Here is a 20,403-nt window from a genome sequence, read left to right as displayed (position 1 = left end):
CATGAATCAGCTGTGGGTGTACATGTGTCCCCCATCCTGAACCCACGTCCCACCTCCCTCCCCACCCCATCCCTCAGGGTCATCCCAGTACACCAGCTTTCAGTGCCCTGATTCATGCATCGAACGTGGACTGCTGATCTGTTTCACATACAGTAATATACATGTTTCAGTGCTATTCTCTCAGATCATCCCACCCTCGCGCCTTCTCCCACAGAGTCCAAAAGTCTGTTCTTTATATCTGTGTTTCTTTTGCTGTCTTGCATAGAGGGTCATTGTTACCATCTTTCTAAATTCCGTATGTAGGGAAGTTCCGGGCAGAGGTCCAAGTGCCAGCGAGTCCTGTTAGGTGCGCGTGGAAACTAGGGTCATGGCTGCGCCCGGTCCAGCGCTCTGCCTTTTCGACGTGGACGGGACCCTGACGGCCCCGTGGCAGATTTTGTTGCCATGGGCACAGATTTTGTGATGACGCTCATTCTGACCTCCCCCTTGCATGAATCAGTCACTGAACAGCAGCCATTCAAACTTGGGACTGGTTCCAAGTGGCCTCACTGTCTTCAAGTTCTGTCTCAACCCTGCTTGGTTCAGGCCGGATGGTAGCAGTGAAAATTACCAAAGACATGGATTGCTTTCTGCAAAAACTGAGGCAGAAGATCAAAATTGGTGTCGTCGGCGGGTCGGACTTTGAGAAAGTACAGGAGCAGCTGGGAGATGACGTTATTAAAAAATATGATTACATGTTTCCAGAAAATGGCTTGGTAGCACACAGAGATGGGAAACTCTTGTATAAACAGAATATTCAAGGTCACCTGGGTGAAGCCCTAATCCAGGATTTAATCAACTACTGTCTGAGCTACATCGCGAAAATCAAGCTCCTGAAGAAGAGGGGCACTTTCATAGAGTTCCGTAACGGGATGCTGAACGTGTCGCCGATCGGAAGAAGCTGCAGCCAGGAAGAACGCATTGAGTTCTACGAGCTCGATCGGAAAGAAAACATAAGACAAAAGTTCATGGAGGATCTGCGAAAAGAGTTTGCTGGGAAAGGCCTCACGTTTTCCATAGGAGGCCAGATCAGCTTCGATGTCTTCCCCGATGGCTGGGACAAGAGGTACTGCCTGGGACACGTGGAGAAGGACGGCTATAAGACCATCTATTTCTTCGGCGACAAAACCATGCCAGGCGGGAATGACCACGAGATCTTCACAGACCCCAGGACGGTGGGCTACACGGTGGCGGCGCCGGAGGACACGCGCAGGATCTGCGAGGAGCTCTTCTGCTGACTGGCCTGCACCCCATGGGAGGGGTTGCTCCCTGTGGGAGGGCTCCCCCCAGCCCACCCTGCAGTCCTCGCTACCATCCCCGCTCGGCAGGGGAATTGCCCTCCGTTTTCAGGGCCAGAGAAAAAGGCTTGTCAAGAACGGTTCCCAGGACTGCCTCCAGCAGAGAGTTACATCCCCACCCGAGTCTCCGACCACCCCCACTCTACCCGATATGTGCAGTCACAGTGCCCCCGGGGGTTTTGTTTTTAAACTTCCCCATCATTCCAGAACAGTCCAGAGAGAATGAAATGAGTGAGCCTGGACCCTCACTCTTCATGGGTCTCGTGGAAAATATAACAGATGTTCATGTTGGGACCCCCTGCATCAGCACTGGAAGGGGGCTCTCTTGATGAGAAAGGACAGGACGTTTATGATGAGGCCGACCCCAGCACAGACAGTTAAGACATTTCCAGAAATGAAGCCCATGAATGTCTGCGCTGGCCCAGTGACTACTGACCCCTGGGACTTTGCATGTCACTCGCTGAGGACTCGGGGTAGCTCCATATCCACTACACATTGAAGAGCCCGTTGGTTCCGGAGACATGGACGGTAGAACCAACAGCCCCGCCGAGAACTGGCCCGCAGGCCGGCTGAGATGCTGCTCTGAGCCCCAGCCCCGCGAGTGCCGAGGCCTTCACACTTCACTCCTCAGGGAGAAGGGCCTGAGCTGCTAACAGACCTGGAGCCCGGTCTTTGAATAATAAGTCCGCCCCCTCCCTCACTCCCTCACCCAGACTTTGACCCCAGGGCTGGAGCAGCTCTGTCAGGCCTCTAACCCTGTCTTCCCTCTCTCCTGCCTCCTGCAAGTTCCTGTGTGGCTGGAAGGACAGCAGCTCTGGCCCTCACCCAGAGCATGGACATGAGCTTTCCAAGAAAATGGTTCACACATCATTTTTCAGCTTTGGTCCCTCCAGACCGGGGTGGGGTCAGTCCAGGCGTGACTTCTGCTGGGGACTCTCAGACCTGAACCTGAATCTGGGGGTGGGGGAACTGGAGAGGGGTGTTCTGGCACCCCACTAGTTGGTCCCCACCAGGTGCCTTCATCACAGAGGAACCTGGTTCCCCCCTAGCCTCCCCTGAGCCCAGCTTGTCTTAGCCTGGAAGAGAAAAGCAGCACCAGTCTGGAGGTCAGCCCCAACCGGCCCCGCCCACAGTCACGTGCTAGGGTGACCGTTCTCAGTGGTCCCCAGGACTCAGCAGTCCTGGGGCATCTTTCCTGGCTGGATTTTAAATGATACTGTAATGATCTTTCAAAATGAAAAGTAGCAAATTAAAGTGATTTTATTGGTAAAAAAAAAATAAAAATAAATTCCGTATGTATGCATTAATATACTGTATTGGTATTTTTCTTTCTGACTTACTTCATTCTGTATAGTAGGCTGCAGTTTCATCCACCTAAAAAATTAGGGTTAGGGTTAGGGTGGATTATAGTAGGCTCCAGTTTCATCACCTTCACTCAAATGCGTTCTTTTTAATCTCAATTCAGTTTAGTCGCTCAGTCGGACTCACTCAGTCGTGTCCGACTCTTTGTGACCCCATGGACTGCAGCATGCCAGGCTTCCCTGTCCATCACCAACTCCTGGACTTTACTCAAACTCATGTACATTGAGTTGGTGATGCCATCCAACAATCTTATCCTCTGTCATCCCCTTCTCCTCCTGCCTTCAATCTTTCCCAGCATCAGGGTCTTTTCCAATGAGTCGGTTCTTCGCATCAGGTGGCCAAAGTATTGGCATTTCAGCTTCAGCATCAGTCCTTCCATTGAATATTCAGGGCTGATTTCCCTTTGGATGGACTGGTTGCATCTCCTTGCAGTCCAAGGGACTCTCAAGAGTCTTCTACAATACCACAGTTCAAAAGCATCAATTCTTCTACACTCAGCTTTCTTTATAGTCCAACTCTTATATCCATACATGACCACTGGAAAAAACATAGCTTTGACTAGATGGACCACTCCTCCTGTGCAGTGACTGCTTATTCTAGGTATTTTATTCTTTTTGATGCAATAATAAATAGAATTGCTTATTGATTTCTCTTTCTGATCCTTCATTGTTAGTGTATAGAAACGCAACCAGTTTCTGTGCATCAATTTTGTAACCTGAAACTTTACCAAGTTCATTGTTGAGTTCTAGTAGTTTTCTGGTACATGTAAGATATTAAGAAGATGTGGCAAGAATACACAGGAGAACTGTATAAAAAAGAGCTTCATGACACAGATAATCATGATGGTATTATCACTCACCTAGAGCCAGACATCCTGGAATGTGAAGTCAAGTGGGCTTTAGAAAGTATCAGTAGGAACAAAGCTAGTGGAGGTGATGGAATTCCAGTTGAGCTATTTTAAATCTTGAAAGATGATGCTGTTAAAGTGCTGCACTCAATATGCCAGCAAATTTGGAAAACTCAGCAGTGGCCACAGGACTGGAAAAGGTCAGTTTTCATTCCAATCCCAAAGAAAGGCAATGCCAAAGAATGCTCAAACTACCGCACAATTGCACTCATCACACACACTAGTAAAGTAATGCTCAAAATTCTCCAAGCCAGGCTTCAGCAATATGTGAACCGTGAACTTCCAGATGTTCAAGCTGGTTTTAGAAAAGGCAGAGGAACCAGAGATCAAATTGCCAGCATCCGCTGGATCATGGAAAAAGCAAGAGAGTTCCAGAAAAACATCAATTTCTGCTTTATTGACTATGCCAAAGCCTTTGACTGTGTGGATCACAATAAACTGTGGAAAATTCTGAAAGAGATGGGAATACCAGACCACCTGACCTGCCTCTTGAGAAACCTATATGCAGGTCAGGAAGCAACAGTTAGAACTGGACATGGAACAACAGACTGATTCCAAATAGGAAAAGGAGTACATCAAGGCTGTATATTGTCACCCTGCTTATTTAACTTATATGCAGAGTACATCATGAGAAACACTGGGCTGGAAGAAGCACAAGCTGGAATCAAGATTGCCGGGAGAAGTATCAATAACATCAGATATGCAGATGACACCACCCTTATGGCAGAAAGTGAAGAACTCAAAAGCCTCTTGATGAAAGTGAAAGTGGAGAGTGAAAAAGTTGGCTTAAAGCTCAACATTCAGAAAACGAAGATCATGGCATCTGGTCCCATCACTTCATGGGAAATAGATGGGGAAACAGTGGAAACAGTGTCAGACTTGATTTTTGGGGGCTCCAAAATCACTGCAGATGGTGATTGCAGCCATGAAACTAAAAGACGCTTACTCCTTGGAAGGAAAGTTATGACCAACCTAGATAGCATATTCAAAAGCAGAGATATTACTTTGCCAACAAAAGTGTGCCTAGTTAAGGCTATTGTTTTTCCAGTGGTCATGTATGGATGTCAGAGTTGGACTGTGAAGAAAGCTGAGTGCCAAAGAATTGATGCTTTTGAACTGTGGTGTTGGAGAAGACTCTTGAAAGTCCCTTGGACTGCAAGGAGATCCAACCAGTCCATCCTAAAGCAGATCAGTCCTGGGTGTTCATTGGAAGGAATGATGCTGAAGCTGAAACTCCAGTACTTTGGCCACTGCATGCAAAGAGTTGACTCATTGGAAAAGACCCTGATGCTGGGAGGGACTGGGGGCAGGAGGAGAAGGGGACAACAGCGGATGAGATGGCTGGATGGCATCACCGATTCGATGGACGTGAGTTTGAGTGAATTCCGGGAGTTGGTGATGGACAGGATGCCTGGCGTGCTGTGATTCATGGGGTCACAAAGAGTCAGACATGACTGAGTGACTGAACTGAACTGAACTAATGTATGGTATCTGCAGACAGTGACAGTTTAACTTCTTCTTTTCCAATTGGATTCAGCTTTTTACCATGGAGTATGATGCTAGCTGTGGGTTTGTCATATATTGACTTTATAATGTTGGAGTACATACCCTCAATGCTTACTTTCTGGAGAGTTTTTTTTAATCATAAATTGGTGCTGAATTTTGGCAAAAGCCATTTCTTCATCTATTGAGATGATCATATGGTTTTTATTCTTCAGTTTATTGATATCATGTATCACATTGATTGGTTTGTGGATGTTAAAAAAAAAATCCTTGCATCCCTGGGATGAATCCCAGTTGATTAAGGTGTATGATCTTTTTAACGTATTCTTGGATATGGATTGCTAGTATATTGCTAAGAATTTTTGCATCTATATTCATCAGTGATCTTGGCCTGTAATTTTCTTTTTTTGTGGTATCTTTTTCTTGTTTTGTTATGAAGGTGATGGTGGCCTTGTAAATTGAGTTGCAAAGTTTTCCTTCCTCTGCAACTTTTTGGAACAGTTTCAGAAGGATAGGTGTTAACTCTTCTCTAAATGTTTGATAAAATTCACCTGTGAAGCCAACAGGTCCTAGACTTTTCTTTGTTGGGAGGTTTTTAATCATGGTTTCAATTTCAGTGCTTGTGATTGGTCTGTTTATATTTTCTATTTCTCCATGGTTCAGTCTAGGGAGACTATGCCTTTCTGAGAATTTGTCTATTTCTTCCAGGTTGTCCATTTTATTGGCATACAGTTGTTCATAGTAGTCTCTTAATATTTCTTGATATTTCTGTGGAGTCAGTTATAACTTTCCTTTTTTCATTTCTAATTTGACTGATTTGAGTCCTCTCCTTTTTTTTTGTTGATGAGTCTGGCTAAAGGTTTATCAATTTTGTTTATCTTTTCAAAGAATAAGCTTTTAGTTTCATTGATCTTTGCAGTTGTTTTGTGTCTATTTTATTTATTTCTGCTTTGATCTTTATGATTTCTTTCCTTCTACCAACTTTAGGTTTTGTTTGTTCTTCTCTAGTTGTTTTAGGTGTGAGGTTAGGTTGTTCATTTGAGACCTTTCTTGATTCTTTAGGTAAGACTGTATTGTTGTCAGCCTGCATCTTAGAACTGCTTTTGCTGCATCCTGTAAGGTTTGGACCATTGTGCTTTTGTTTTCGTTTATCTCTAGGTATATTGTAAATTTCTCCCTTGATTTCTTCAGTGATCCAATGGTTGTTTAGTAGCATGTTGTTTAATCACCACATGTTTGTGTTTCTTAGAGTTTTTTTCCTATAGTTTATTTCTAATCTCATAGCGTTGTGATCAGAAAACATGCTTTACATGATTTTGATTTTCTTAAATTTACCACAGCTAGTCTTGTGTCCCAGTATGTAGTCAATCCTGGGGAATGTTCTGTGTGCACTTGAGAAAAATGTGTGGTCTGCTGCTTTTGCATGGAATGCTCTAAAAATATCGATTAAGTCCAACTCGTCTAACGTGTCATTGAAGGCCTGCATTTCCTTATTGATTTTTTTGTGTGGATGATCTGTCCTTTGACGAAAGTGGAGTATTAAAGTCCCCCATGATTATTGTGTTACTGTCAATCTCTCCCTTTATGTTTGTTAGTATTTGCTTTACATGTTGAGGTGCTTCTATGTTGGGTGCGTATATAATTGTTAAATCTTTTTGGATTGAACCCTTGATCATTATGTAGTGTCTCTGTCTCCTATAACACTTTCATTTAAAGTCTATTTTGTCTGATACGAATATTGCTACTCCAGCTTTCTTAAGATTTCCATTTGCATGAAATAACTTTTCCCATCCCCTTACTTTCAGGGTATAAGTGATGGTAGGTATGAAGTGGGTCTCTTGTTGTTGTTCAATCACTCAGTCATGTCTGACTCTTTGCGACCGTGTGGACTATAGCACTCCAGGTTTCCCTGTTCTTAACCATTTCCCAGAGTCCTCTCAAACTTATGTCCATTGACTCAGTGATGCCATCCAACCATCTCATTTTCTGTCACCCCCTTCTCCTCCTGCCCTCAGTCTTTTCCAACATCAGGGTCTTTTCCAGTCAGTTGGCTTTTGGTATCAGATGGCCAAAGTATTGGAGCTTCAGCTTCAGCATCAGTCCTTCCAGTGAATATTCAGGTTTGATTTCTTTTAGGATTGACTGGATTGATCTCCTTGCTATCCAAGGGACTCTCCAGCACCACAGTTCGAAGGCATCAATTCTTCAGCGCTCAGCCTTTTTTATTGTCCATCTCTCACATCCATATGTGACTACTGGAAAAACCATAGCTTTGACTAGATGGACTTTAGTTGGCAAAATAATGTCTCTGCTTTTTAATATGCTGTCTGGGTTTGCCATAGCTTTTGTTTCAAGGAGCAAGTGTCTTTTAATTTCATGGCAGCAGTTGCCATCTGCAGTGATTTTGGAGCCCACAAAAATAAAATCTGTCACTGTTTCCATTGTTTCTCCATCTGTTTGCCATGAAGTGATGACACATGACACAACAATGCCATGACCATTGTTTTTTGAATGTTGAGTTTTCAGCTAACTTTTTCACCTTCATCAAGAGGCTCTTTAGTTTCTCTTCACTTTCTGCCATAAGGGTGGTGTCAGCTGCATATCTGAGGTTATTTATTGATATTACTTCCTGTAAAATTGATTCCAGCTTGTGCTTCATTCAGCCTGGCGTTTGGATGATGTACTCTGCATATAAGTTAAATAAGCAGGGTGACAATATATAGCCTTGACATACTCCTATTGCCATTTTGAACTAGTCCTTTGTTCCATGTCCAGTTCTAATTGTTGCTTCTTAACCTGCATACAGGTTTTGCATGAGGCAGGTAAGGTGGTCTGGTATTCCCATCTCTCTAAGAATTTTCCACAGTGTGTTGTGATCTACACAGTCAAAGGCTTTAGCATAGGCAGTGAAGCAGAAATAGATGTTTTTCTGGAACTCTCTTGCTTTTTCTATGATCCAGCAGAGGTTGATGTTGGCAGTTTGATCTCTGGTTCCTGTGCCTTTTTAAAATCCAGATTGTACATCTAGAAGTTCTCAGTTCACATACCTTTGAAGCTTAGCTTGAAGGATTGTGAGTATTACTTTACTAGCATGTGAAATTAGTGCAAATGTGAAGTAGTTTGAACATTCTTTGGCATTGCCCTTTTTTGAGATTGGAATGAAAACTGATACTTTCAAGTCCTGTGGCTGCTGCTGGGGGCAGTTTAGTTGATAAGTCGTGTCCAACTCTTGCAACCCCATGGACTGTAGCCTGCCATGCTCTTCTGTCCATGGGATTCTCCAGGCAAGAATACTGGAGTGGGTTGCCATTTCCTTCTCCAGGGGATCTTCCTGACCCAGGCATTGAACCCGGGTCTCCTGCACTGCAGGCACAGTCTTTACCAACTGAGCTACGAGGGAAGCCCAACCAAATTTGCTGGTATATTGAGTGCAGCACTTTCACAGCATCATCTTTCAGTATTTGAAATAGCTCAACTGGAATTCCATCACTTCCACTAACTTTGTTCATAGTAATGCTTCCTAAGGTCCACTTGACTTCACACTCCAGGATATCTGGCTGTAGGTGAGTGATCACATCATTGTGGTTATCCAGTTCATCATGATCTTTTTTGTACAGTTCTTCTGTGTATTTTTGCCACCTCTTCTTAATCTCTTCTGCTTCTGTTAGGTCCATACCGTTTCTGTCCTTTACTGTGCCCATCTTTGCAGGAGATGTTGCCTTGGTATCTCTAACTTTTCTTGAAGAGATCTCTAGTCTTTCCTGTTCTATTGCTTTCCCCTCTTTCTTTGCATTGTTCTCTAAAAAGGCTTTCTTATCTCTCCTTACTATTCTCTTGAACTCTGCATTCAGATGGATATATCTTTCCTTTTCTCATTTGCCTTTAGCTTCCCTTCTTTTCTCAGCTATTTGTAAGGCCTCCTCAGACAACCGTTTTGCCTTTCTTTTTCTTGGGGATGGTTTCTTGTGTAGAAAGCATATATTGGTCTTGTTTTTGTATCCACCCAGCCAGTCTATGTCTTTTGGTTGGTACATTTAATCCATTTACCTTTAAGGTAATTACTGCTATATATGATCCTATTACCATTTTGTTCATTGTTTTAGGTTTATTTTTTATAGATCTTTACCTTCTGTTGTGTTTCTTGCCTAGAGAAGTTCCTTTATCATTTTTTGCAAAACTGGTTTAGTGGTGCTGAATTCTCTTAATTTTTGCTTGTCTGGAAAGCTTTTGGTTTCTCCTTAAAATCCGAATGAGAGTCTTGCTGGATATTCTTGGTTTTCAGTTCTTCCCTTTCATCATTTTGAATATTTTGTGGCATTCCCTTCTGGCTTGCAGAGTTTCCGTTGAGAAATTGGCTGATAACATTATGGGTTTTCCCTTATGTGTTGTCTTTTTTCCCTTTTTTTTTTAAATAGTTTGTCTTTAATTTTTGTCAGTTTGATTATGTGTCTTGGTGTGTTCCTTATGGGGTTTATCCTGCCTGGAACTCTCTGTTCTAACTGGACATGGTTGACTGTTTCCTTTTCCATGTTTGGGAAGTTTTCAGCTATTATCTCTTCAAATGTTTTCTTGGTTCCTTTGTCTCTCTCTTCTCCTTCTATGACCCCTATAATGTGAATATTGGTGCATTTAATGTTCTCCCAGAGGTCTTTTAGTTCAGTCCAGTCGCTCAGTTGGGTCTAATTCTTTGTGACCCCATGGACTACAGCATGCCAGGCTTCTCTATCACCAACTCCTAAGTGATGTTAAGGTGATGTTAAAGGTCTGTTAGGCAGTCTTCATTTCTTTTCATTATTTTTTCTGTATTCTGCTTTGCAGCATTGATTTCCACTATTCTCCCAGGTCACTTATCCATTCTTCTGCCTTAGTTATCCTGCTATTGATTCCTTCTAGTGTATTGCTCATCTCTGTTTGTTTGTTCTTTGTTCTTTTTCTAGGTCCTTGGTAAACATTTCTTAATCTTCTCAATCTTTGCCTTCATTCTTTTCCTGAGATCCTGAATCATCTTCACTATCATTATTCTGAATTCTTTTTCTGGGAGGTTGCCTATCTCTACTTCATTTAGTTGTTTTTCTAGGGATTTATCTTGTTTATTCATCTGGGAAATAATCCTATTTCTTTTCATTTGAGGTAGCTTTCTGTGATTGTGGTTTTAGGTCTGGAGGCTGATGGGATTGCAGTTCTTATTTCTTTTGCCTGCCCTCTGGTGGATGAGGATAAGAGGCTTGTGCAAGCTTCCTGATAGGATGGACTGGCTGTGGGGAAAACTGGGATTTGCTCTGGTGGGCAGGGTAGTGCTCAGTAAAATTTGAATCCAATTGTCTGCTGATGGGTGGGGTTGTGCTCCCTTCCTATTAGTTCTTTGGCCTGAGGCGACCCAGTCCTGAAGTCTATATGCTTCTATGTTGGTGCTGCTAAGTCTCTTCAGTCGAGTCCGACTCTGTGCGACCCCATAGATGGCAGCCCACCAAGCTTCCCCGTCCCTGGGATTCTCCAGGCAAGAACACTGGAGTGGGTTGCCATTTCCTTCTCCAATGCATGAAAGTGAAAAGTGAAAGTGAAGTCACTCAGTCGTGTCCGACTCTTCGTGACCCCATGGAGTGCAGCCCACCAGGCTCCTCCGTCCATGGGGTCTTCCAGGCAAGAGTACTGGAGTGGGGTGCCATTGCCTTAGTAAGGCTCAAGAAAATAAGGTCTGTCACTGTTTCCATTGTTTCCCTGCCTGTTTGCCATGAAGTGATGCGACTGGATGTCATGATCTTAGTTTTTTGAATGTTGAGTTTTAAGCCAACTTTTTTACTCTCCTCTTTTACCTTCATCAAGAGGCTCTTTAGTTCCTTTTCATTTTCTACCATAAGCATGGTGTCATCTGCATATCTGAGGTTATTGATGTTTCTCCTGGCAACCTTGATTCCAGCTTGTGCTTCATCCAGCCTGGCATTTTGCATGATGTACTCTGCATATAAGTTAAATAAGCAGGTGACAGCTCTGGGAGATGGTGAAGGACATGGAAGCCTGGTGTGCTGCAGTCCTTGGAGTCACAAAGAGTTGGACATGACTGAGTGATTGAACAACAACAAAAGTAGGGCTATTGATGACCTCCAAGAGGACTTATGTGGAGACACATCTCCTAGGACTGCTGCTGCTGGTGCCCCCATCCCCATGACAGACCACCATTGACCCACACCTCTGCAGGAGACCCTCAGACACTCAGAGGCAGTTCTCGCTCAGTGTCCTGTGGGGTCACTGCTCCTTTCCCCTGGGTCCTGTTGAGCACAAGATTTTGTTTGTGCCCTCCAGGACTCTCTGTTTTCTCCAGTCCTATGGAAGCTCTGTAATCAAATCCTGCTGGCCTTCCAGATCAGATTCCCTGTGTATTCCCAGTCCCTTGGCTGGATCTTCAGGCTTGGAAACCTAATTTGAGGCCTAGAATCTTCACAACAGTGCGAGAACTTCTTTGGTATTATTGTTCAACAGTTTGTGAGTTGCCCTCCTGGCAGCTATAGAGTTTGATTTTATTGTAATTGTGCCCCTCCGACTGTCTTGTTGTGGCTTCTCCTTAGTTCTTGGATGTAGGGTATCTTTTTTTAGTGGGTTCCAGTGTCTTCCTGTCAATGGTGGTTTAACAGCTAGTTGCAATTTTTGTGCTCTGGTAGGAGAAGATGGGAGAAGGCAATGGCAACCCACTCTAGTACTCTTGCCTGGAAAATCCCATTGACAGAGGAGCCTGGTAGGCTGCAGTCCATGGGGTTGCTGAGAGTTGGACACGACTGAGCAACTTTACTTTCACTTTTCGATTTTCATGCATTGGGGAAGGAAATGGCAACCCACTCCAGTGTTCTTGTCTAGAGAATCCCAGGGAGGGTGGAGCCTGGTGGGCTGCCGTCTATGGGGTCGCACAGGGTCGGACACGACTGAAGCGCCTTAGCAGCAGCAGGAGAAGATGAGCACACATCCTTGTACTCTGCCATCTTGCACCAATCCTTTCATTGTAGTTTTGATTTGCATTTCTCTAATAATTAGTGATGTTGAACATCTTTTCATGTGCCTCTTGGCCACCTGTATGTCTTTTGTGGAGAAATGTCTGTCTGGGCCTTCTGCCCATTTTTTGATTGGGTGGTTTGCTTTGATGATATTAAGCTTTATGAGCTCTTTGTAAATTTTGTAGAACCATCCCTTGTCAGTCACATCATTTGCAAATATTTTCTCCCAATCTGTGGTTTGTCTTTTCATTTTATTTATAGTTTCTTTTGCTATGCAAAACCCTTTTAGTTTAAGTAGGTTCAATTTGTTTATACATTCTTTTTCATCTTCTTTTCCATTATGGTTTATCACAGGATATTGAATATAGTTCCTGTACTATACAGTAGGACCGTATTTATCCATTACATATGTAACAGTTTCCATCTGCTAAACTCAAGAACTCGATCCATTCTTCTTCCACCAGTGTCCCTCTTGGCAGTCACCAGTCTATTCTCTATGTCTGTGATTCTTTCTATTTCATATATAAGTTCATTTGTGTTATATTTTAGATTCCACTTAAAAGTGGTGTCTTATGATACTTGTTTTTCTCTTTCTGACTTATTTCACTTAGTATGATAATCTCTAGTTACATCCCTGTTGCTGCAAATGGCATCATTTCGTTCTCTTTATGGCTGATTAGTGTATTCCATTGTATATATGTACCACATTTTCTTATTCCATTCATTTGTTGATGGACATTTATGTTATTTCCATGTCCTGGCTATTGTGAATGGTGTTGCTATGCACTTAGGAGTACATATATCTTTTTGAATTATAGTTTTGTCTGTACAGATGCCCAGGATTGCAATTGCTGAATCATATAGTAATTCTATTTTAACTTTTCTGAGGAACCTCCATACTGTTTTCCACGGTGGCTGCAGCAACCTACATTCCCACCAACAGGGTAGGAGGATTCCCTTTTCTCCACACTCTCCGGCATTTGTTATATGAAGGCTTTTAAAAGAAAAGTGATTAATTATTTATTTTTGGCTGTGCTGGGTCTTCGTTGCTATGCATGGGCTTTCTCCGGTTACATCGAGTGGGGGCTTTTCATTGCGGCGTCTTCTTCTGTGGCAGAGCACTGGCTGTCGGGTACCTAGGTTTCAGTAGTTTCAGCCCTTGGGGTCGGGCTCTGTAGTTGTGGCATGCGGCCTCTAGCGTGTGTGGGCTTCAATAGTTGTGGCATGTGGGCTTAGTTGCTCTATGGTATGTGGAATGTTCCCAGAGCAGGATTTGAACCCGTGTCCTTTGCATCAGCAGGCAAATTCTTAACCGCTGGACCATCAGGGAAGTCCCTGTACACTTTTTTAATGATGGACATTCTGACTGGCACGTGGTGGTACCCCATTTGGTTTGTGTTTCTCTAATAATTAGTGATACTGAGCATATGTTTTACCGAAAGTTTTCACTTTCGTCTCAGGTTCAAAGAATTTGTTAACAAAATAAGCTTTTATTTTATACAAATAATACAAATATTTATTGGAGAATTATCTAGCTTACTTTCAGTATACTAACATTAAAAGAAAAGAGAAATAGAAACAGCAGAGGATACATCACCAAATCGGATTTTGACCAACATCTAGACTCAAACAGTGCTGGGAAGTCCTGTGTCACAGCACGTATGGAGTCCCAGCTGGGGAAGGGTCCCAAGTAGCGTGTCCACTCCATGGGTGAGACTTAAAAAATTGCAGTTTGCGGTTCACGCTTGAAATCCTTGGATGCAAACTGATGTCATCATCAATCTGCATAAAAGTAGAAGAGCTATCAAGGTGACTAGAAGAAAGGCCAGCCAGGAGAAACAGGACCAGACATTGGACCATGGTGTTAGTGTTTCTCTAAGTATGAGAAGATTGAAGAATTTGGGCTCATAAAAGATAAAAAACATTACCTGAAAACATCTGACTATCTGAAGGCCTGTTTTTTCCCTTTTTCCTGGAGCACAGAGTGAGCGCCTGCTTCCTGATATCCACCCTGAATTCTTTTCAGGGAATGTTGAAGGTCAGCAGTGTAGTGGCCGTGGTTTAATCTTTGCAGAGGCAGTCTGCTAGTGCCAGTTTCCAGTTAGCAGGGCCCTTCATAGCCACAGAAATGACTATGCTTTGGGGGCATTTCATGGCCATTGTGTCCCATGGTGCTAGAAAGGCTCGTTCCCAGGTCTAGACAGGATTTCATTGATAGGCCACTCAGTGTGCTGTCATTGGACTAGGCCCCATGAATACCAAAAAGTCTCCAGACCATACCTATCTTATTAGCCTCTTGAACCAGGAAAATATTCTCTCTTGTTGCTTCTTCCCATATCTGGAGTTACATTATTAAACCCATTGATTTCATGGGGAACTAAATACATCCTTTTATCAGTAGCTCAGTCATATACTTGGTAATGTGAGAGACGACAATTTTCTGGAACAAGTGACATAGAACATAATATAGCTAGCCGTTATTACTAAGGTCACAAGTAAGAATTTAAGCCAGGAACTATCATTAGGTATATCCCCAGGTCATCTGACTTAGGTAAATAACTTACTGTTATTCTTAGTGTTAACTTAGTGTTAATCTCCTGGTTGTAGATCGTGGAGCATCTGATCTTTATCCAAAGATTGACTACTGATATAAGAAACAAACTTAAAGTGTCCTTTTAACAACTTAATTAAATTTTAAACACTATAACAACAAGGAACTATATCTGAGAAATGAGTAACAAAACTGGAATTTAATGTTCTTTGAAACATAAACATTTTTCATTGTTAAGGGTTTTAACCCTGCAGCCAGGGAAGGCTTTGTCCCATCAAATAAAAATGAAGTTTGTCAGGGAGTAGAGAATAGCTAAGTGGATGTTTTGGGTTTCCCATAGCCCCTGACTGTTTGATTTACAGCTATTGCTTACCCATTTTAAACTCCCCAATTTAATTGCACTCATCTCACATGCTAGCAAAGTAATACTCAAAATTCTCCAAGCCAGGCTTCAACAGTACGTGAACCATGAACTTCCAGATGTTCAAGCTGGATTTAGAAAAGCAGAGGAACCAGAGATCAAGTTGTCAACATCCATTGAATCATTGAAAAAGTAAGAGAGTTCCAGAAAAACATTTACTTCTGCTTTATTGACTATGCCAAAGCCTTTGACTGTGTTCAGTTCAGTTCAGTCGCTCAATTGTGTCCTACTCTTTGCAACCCCATGAACCGCAGCACTATGTGGATCACAACAAACTGTGGAAAATTCTTAAAGAGATGGGAATACCAGACCACCTGACCTGCTTCCTGAGAAATCTGTATGCAGGTCAAGAAGCAACAGTTAGAACTGGAAATGGAACAACAGACTGGTTCCAAATTGGGAAAGGAAAACGTCAAGGCTGTATATTGTCACCCTACTTGTCTACCTCATATGCAGAGTACATCATGAGAAATGCTGGGCTGGATGAAGCACAGGCTGGAATCAAGATTGCCAAGAGAAATATCAATAACCTCAGATATGCAGATGACACCACCCTTATGGCAGAAAGTGAAGAAGAACTAAAGAGCCTCTTGATGAAATTGAAAGAGGAGAGTGAAGAAGTTGGCTTAAAACTCAACATTCAGAAAACTAAGATCGCGGCATCCAGTCCCATCACTTCATGGCAAATAGATGGGGAAATAATGGAAACAGTGTCAGACTTTATTTTTGGGGACTCCAAAATCACTGCAGATGGTGACTGCAGCCATGAAGTTAAAAGACGCTTGCTCCTTGGAAGAAAGCTATGACCAACCTAGACAACATATGAAAAAGCAGAGACATTACTTTGCCAACAAAGGTGTGTCTAGTCAAGGCTGTGGTTTTTCCAGTAGTCATGTATGGATGTGAGAGTTGGACCATAAAGAAAGCTGAGTGCTGAAGAATCAATGCTTTTGAACTGTGGTGTTGGAGAAGACTCTTGAGAGTCCCTTGGACTGCAAGGAGATCCAACCAGTCCATCCTAAAGGAAATCAGTCCTGAATATTCATTGGAAGGACTGATGTTGACTGAAACTCCAATACCTGTGGCCACCTGATGTGAAGAACTGACTCATTGGATGAGATGGTTGGATAGCATCCCTGACTCAATGGGCATGAGTTTAAGGAAGCTCTGGGAGTTGATGATTGACAGGGAAGTCTGGTGTGTTGCAGTCCAAGGGGTCACAAAGAGTCAGACATGACTGAGCGAGTGAACTGAACTGAATTTAGGAGTAGACTATTGCCATGTTTTAAGGACATCAGGATAGCAATAGTCTGAGAGTGCTGGGAAAGCTTGAAGGCAGGTGGAGAAGGGGATGACAGAGGATGAGATGGTTGGATGACATCAGTGACTCAGTGGACATGAGTATGAGCAAGCTCCAGGAGATAGTGAAAGCCAGGGAAGCCTGGTGTGCTGCTGTCCATGGGGTGGCACAGAGTCGGACACGACTGAACGACTGAACAACAGCAAAGCAGAATGAGCTTTATGTTCAGTGCTTTACCAGAGTACCATAATCTTCAGAGATCATTGTGAAATAATACTTATTTACTTTACCAAAGGGATAAGATATTTAAAAAAATAGGATTTTAAAAACAAATATAAATAAGTTAAAGGCAAAGAAATTCACAATCTGTTACCAAAGCTGCATTCTAAGAAAACTTTGTTTTCTTAACAAATTTCAGTCTGGTACCGTGTTAACTGTTAATAACAAAATGTGTTTATCTGGTTTCTCTTAAAAAGTCTTTTCTATAAATCTTGAAGAAGTAGCATTATTTTTGCAAAGGCATCAGAATGAAACCATAGAAGGCGTGTTTAAAATCTGATTATGTTACAGTTGACAAAGCAACCTGGTCATTGCTGTGACACATAACACTTTCATATGAAAAGTAGAATTTTAATTGACAACATTTTATCAGGACATATCAGATCTTTATGAATTCCACATAATTTTAGGATATCTATATTAGTAAATCAGCCATACAGTATAACCAAAGATTCGTCACTCCTCCAACAATACTTCTCATGTAATTTAACATGTCAAATGAACCCAGGTAGTTTAATATCTCTCTTTGGGATGTCTCAGGGGCCCTCTAAAGCACTCCAAAGTCAGCTAGAGATCAAAAGAACTTCATTATATGCAGAGTACATCATGAGAAATGCTGGGCTGGATGAAGCACAAGCTGGAATCAAGATTGCCAAGAGAAATATCAATAACCCCAGATATGCAGATGACACCACCCTTATGGCAGAAAGTGAAGAAGAACTAAAGAGCCTTTTGATGAAAGTGAAAGAGGAGAGTCAAAAAGTTGGCTTAAAGCTCAATATTCAGAAAACTAAGATCATGGCATCTGGTCCCATCATTTCATGGCAAATAGATGGAGAAACAGTGGAAACAGTGTCAGACTTTCACTTTTTGGGGCTCCAAAATCACTGCAGATGGTGACTGCAGCCATGAAATAAAAAGACGCTTACTCCTTGGAAGAAAAGTTATGACCAACCTAGACAGCATATTGAAAAGCAGAGACACTACTTTGCCAACAAAGGCCTGTCTAGTCAAGGTTCTGGTTTTTCCAGTAGTCATGTGTGGATGTGAGAGTTGGATCATAAAGAAAGCTGAATGCTGAAGAATTGATGCTTTTGAACTGTGGTGTTGGAGAAGACTCTTGAGAGTTCCTTGGACTGCAAGGAGATCCAGCCAGTCCATCCTAAAGGAAATCAGTCCTGAATGTTCACTGGAAGGACTGATGCTGAAGCTGAAACTCCAATACTTTGATCACCTGATGCAAAGAGCTGACTCATTTGAAAAAACCCTGATGCTGGGAAAGGTTGAAAGCAGGAGGAGAAGGGGATGACAGAGGATGAGATGGTTGGATGGCAAAGATGGTTGGATGGCATCACCGACTCAATGGACATGGGTTTGGGTAGACTCCGGGGGTTGGTGATGGACAGGGAGGCCTGGCGTGCTGCAGTCCATGGGGTCGCAAAGAGTCGGACACGACTGAGCCACTGAACTGAACTGAACTGAGAATTTAATTTTAGAAAGTTTTGCCAAAACTATAAAAAAAGGTTTATAACACTCAGTTAGATAGGATCATATAGGTCACTGTGAAACAGTTATTTACTTGGCCAAAGTAACAAAAGATTTTGAAGGTTAACATAGAACAGATCACTTTAGAGGTAAAGAAACTTAAAATCCATTATCAAAGGCAATTAGATGTCTGAAAATTTGTACTATGCACAAAACTCTTTTCTTGGGGTCCGTCTTCCATAAACCTCTGTTTAAAAAAACAAAAATCACTTTGTTCATTTAGAAACAGATACCTGTATGTCAGACCTTTTTTTCTTAATAAAATGTAATTTCAATTTTCATACTTTTTTTTTTAAACTAAAAACACACATCCTACTATCCTTAAGCAACCCTGAACTGTCCTTTATATTAGCATTCTGTAAATTGGTGAACATAAATACCAGTGATAATTTCTAAAAACATTTGCTTTCTTATAGAGAAAAGCTCAGGGTGGCACCAAACATACTCATTAATAGTGCAGGATCTCTTTAGTTTCTCTGTAAGAGGAAGTTAGTGTTCAGTAATTAATATTTTAGAATCTTATTTTATTTGCAAATGACCTAGCTATTCAGTAAACTTTCATCAATTAGTTTAGCACAACTCTAGAAATTCAAGTTACTCCAACCTGGAGAGACTATTTTAGATAGATATTCCTAAAGCATAATGAAGCATTTATAAATTAATAGAATTTATCTAAAAGCTCCTGTCTCTTTTACATTTTTCTTTGTTTAAAAGTTTCTTCACTTGAGTTACTTTCCTTATGGACAAATTTAGCTTACATTAAACTAGGCACAATGAAAGTATTACACAGTGTTGATGACTCAAGACATGTCTTAATTAGATTAGCAAATAAACATTAATGATGAGTTGCTTCAGTTGTGTCTGACTTTTTGTGACCCCATGGACTGTAGCCCACCAGGTTCCTCAGGTCATGGGATTCTTCAGGCAAGAATCAGATCAGATCAGTCACTCAGTCGTGTCCGACTCTGGGACCCCATGAATCGCAGCATGCCAGGCCTCCCTGCCCATCACCAACTCCAGGAGTTCACTCAGACTCACGTCCACTGAGTCAGTGATGCCATCCAGCCATCTCATCCTCTGTCGTCCCCTTCTCCTCTTGCCCCCAATCCCTCCCAGCATCAGAGTCTTTTCCAATGAGTCAACTCTTTTCATGAGGTGGCCAAAGTATTGGAGTTTCAGCTTTAGCATCATTCCTTCCAAAGAAATCCCAGGGCTGATCTCCTTCAGAATGGACTGGTTGGATGTCCTTGCAGTCCAAGGGACTCTCAAGAGTCTTCTCCAACACCACAGTTCAAAAGCATCAATTCTTCAGCGCTCAGCCTTCTTCACAGTCCAACTCTCACATCCATATATGGATTTCTATTTCCTCCGCTAGGGTATCTTCCTGACCCAGGGATCAAACCCATGTTTCTTATGTCTCCTGCATTGGCAGGCTTTATCACTAGAGCCACCTGGGAAGCCATAAAATATTTACTATTTCCCAGTTCATGTGAACCTGAAATTCATTTAGGTTGATTTCTCTTATAATTGTTTGATTTGTAAATGCTTACTTTTCTTTAAGTCAATTGAATTAGAGTTCATATGCAGATTAACCTCAGCAATATTATCCAAAACAAAGACACACTGAGACATACATAAATCCAGACAGAGATGTCATAGTTTTCTGCTTGAGATTTAAAATGTCTCTTTGACCCCTCCCCCCAACCCTTTCTTTCTTGGCTTGAAGTTATAATTTACCCAAGGCTGAGGTTTCAGGCAAAGTGGGCTGTGTATTTCAAGGACATGCAAGGGTTAACTTCAAGCTTTTCCCTGTGTGAGTGCTTAGTCACTCAGTTGTGTCTGAGTGGCGGGCTTTAGCCTGCCAGGCTCCTCTGTCCACGGGATTCTCCAGGCAAAAATACTGGAGTGGGTTGCCATTTCCTTCTTCAGGGGATCTCCTGACCCAGGGATCGAACTTTGGTCTCCTGAATGGCAGGCAGATTCTTGACTGTCTGAGCCACCAAGCTATTCCCTAGGCAATGCTTTTTAACAGGCTGCCTGTGTTTTAACTGCAAATGCAAAAAGAACCAGTTTTGCAGTTTCAAGGAGAAAAAAAAATCCAGAGTCTAAAGAATATCATGGCCATCCTGTGTCCAAAAAAAAAAAAGTCATCTTTCTATAGTCACAGTTTTACAGCTGAAATATAGACCAAATAGTGCTAAAATTGACTGTGATA

The 20,403-nt window shown here is 42.2% G+C and overlaps 2 protein-coding genes across 2 annotated transcripts in view; both read left to right on the top strand.

Annotated features, from left to right (window-relative positions):
* USP35 (ubiquitin specific peptidase 35) overlaps window positions 1-20,403 on the top strand; it is a 64,279-nt gene that overhangs the window by 30,522 nt on the left and 13,354 nt on the right. The window lies entirely within an intron of this gene.
* Window positions 294-2,595, top strand: LOC109554318 (phosphomannomutase 2-like). The gene is made up of 2 exons (XM_019954682.2): window positions 294-432; window positions 602-2,595. Exons 1-2 carry the CDS (start codon window positions 368-370, stop codon window positions 1,275-1,277), a joined length of 741 nt encoding a protein of 246 aa, XP_019810241.2. The 5' UTR covers window positions 294-367; the 3' UTR covers window positions 1,278-2,595.

The sequence above is a fragment of the Bos indicus genome, chromosome 29, assembly GCF_029378745.1.
Source record: "Bos indicus isolate NIAB-ARS_2022 breed Sahiwal x Tharparkar chromosome 29, NIAB-ARS_B.indTharparkar_mat_pri_1.0, whole genome shotgun sequence".
NCBI classification, from domain to species: domain Eukaryota; kingdom Metazoa; phylum Chordata; class Mammalia; order Artiodactyla; family Bovidae; genus Bos; species Bos indicus.
The sequence above is the reverse complement of the archived record's forward strand: the minus strand, read 5'-3'. Positions and strand labels throughout refer to the sequence as shown.

Coding starts and splice junctions, on each gene's coding strand:
- LOC109554318 (XM_019954682.2), top strand. CDS start 368: ATGGCTGCGCCCGGTCCAGCGCTCTGCCTTTTCGACGTGGACGGGACC. Junction 433..601: donor ACCCTGACGGCCCCGTGGCA/GATTTTGTTGCC, acceptor GATGGTAGCAGT/GAAAATTACCAAAGACATGG.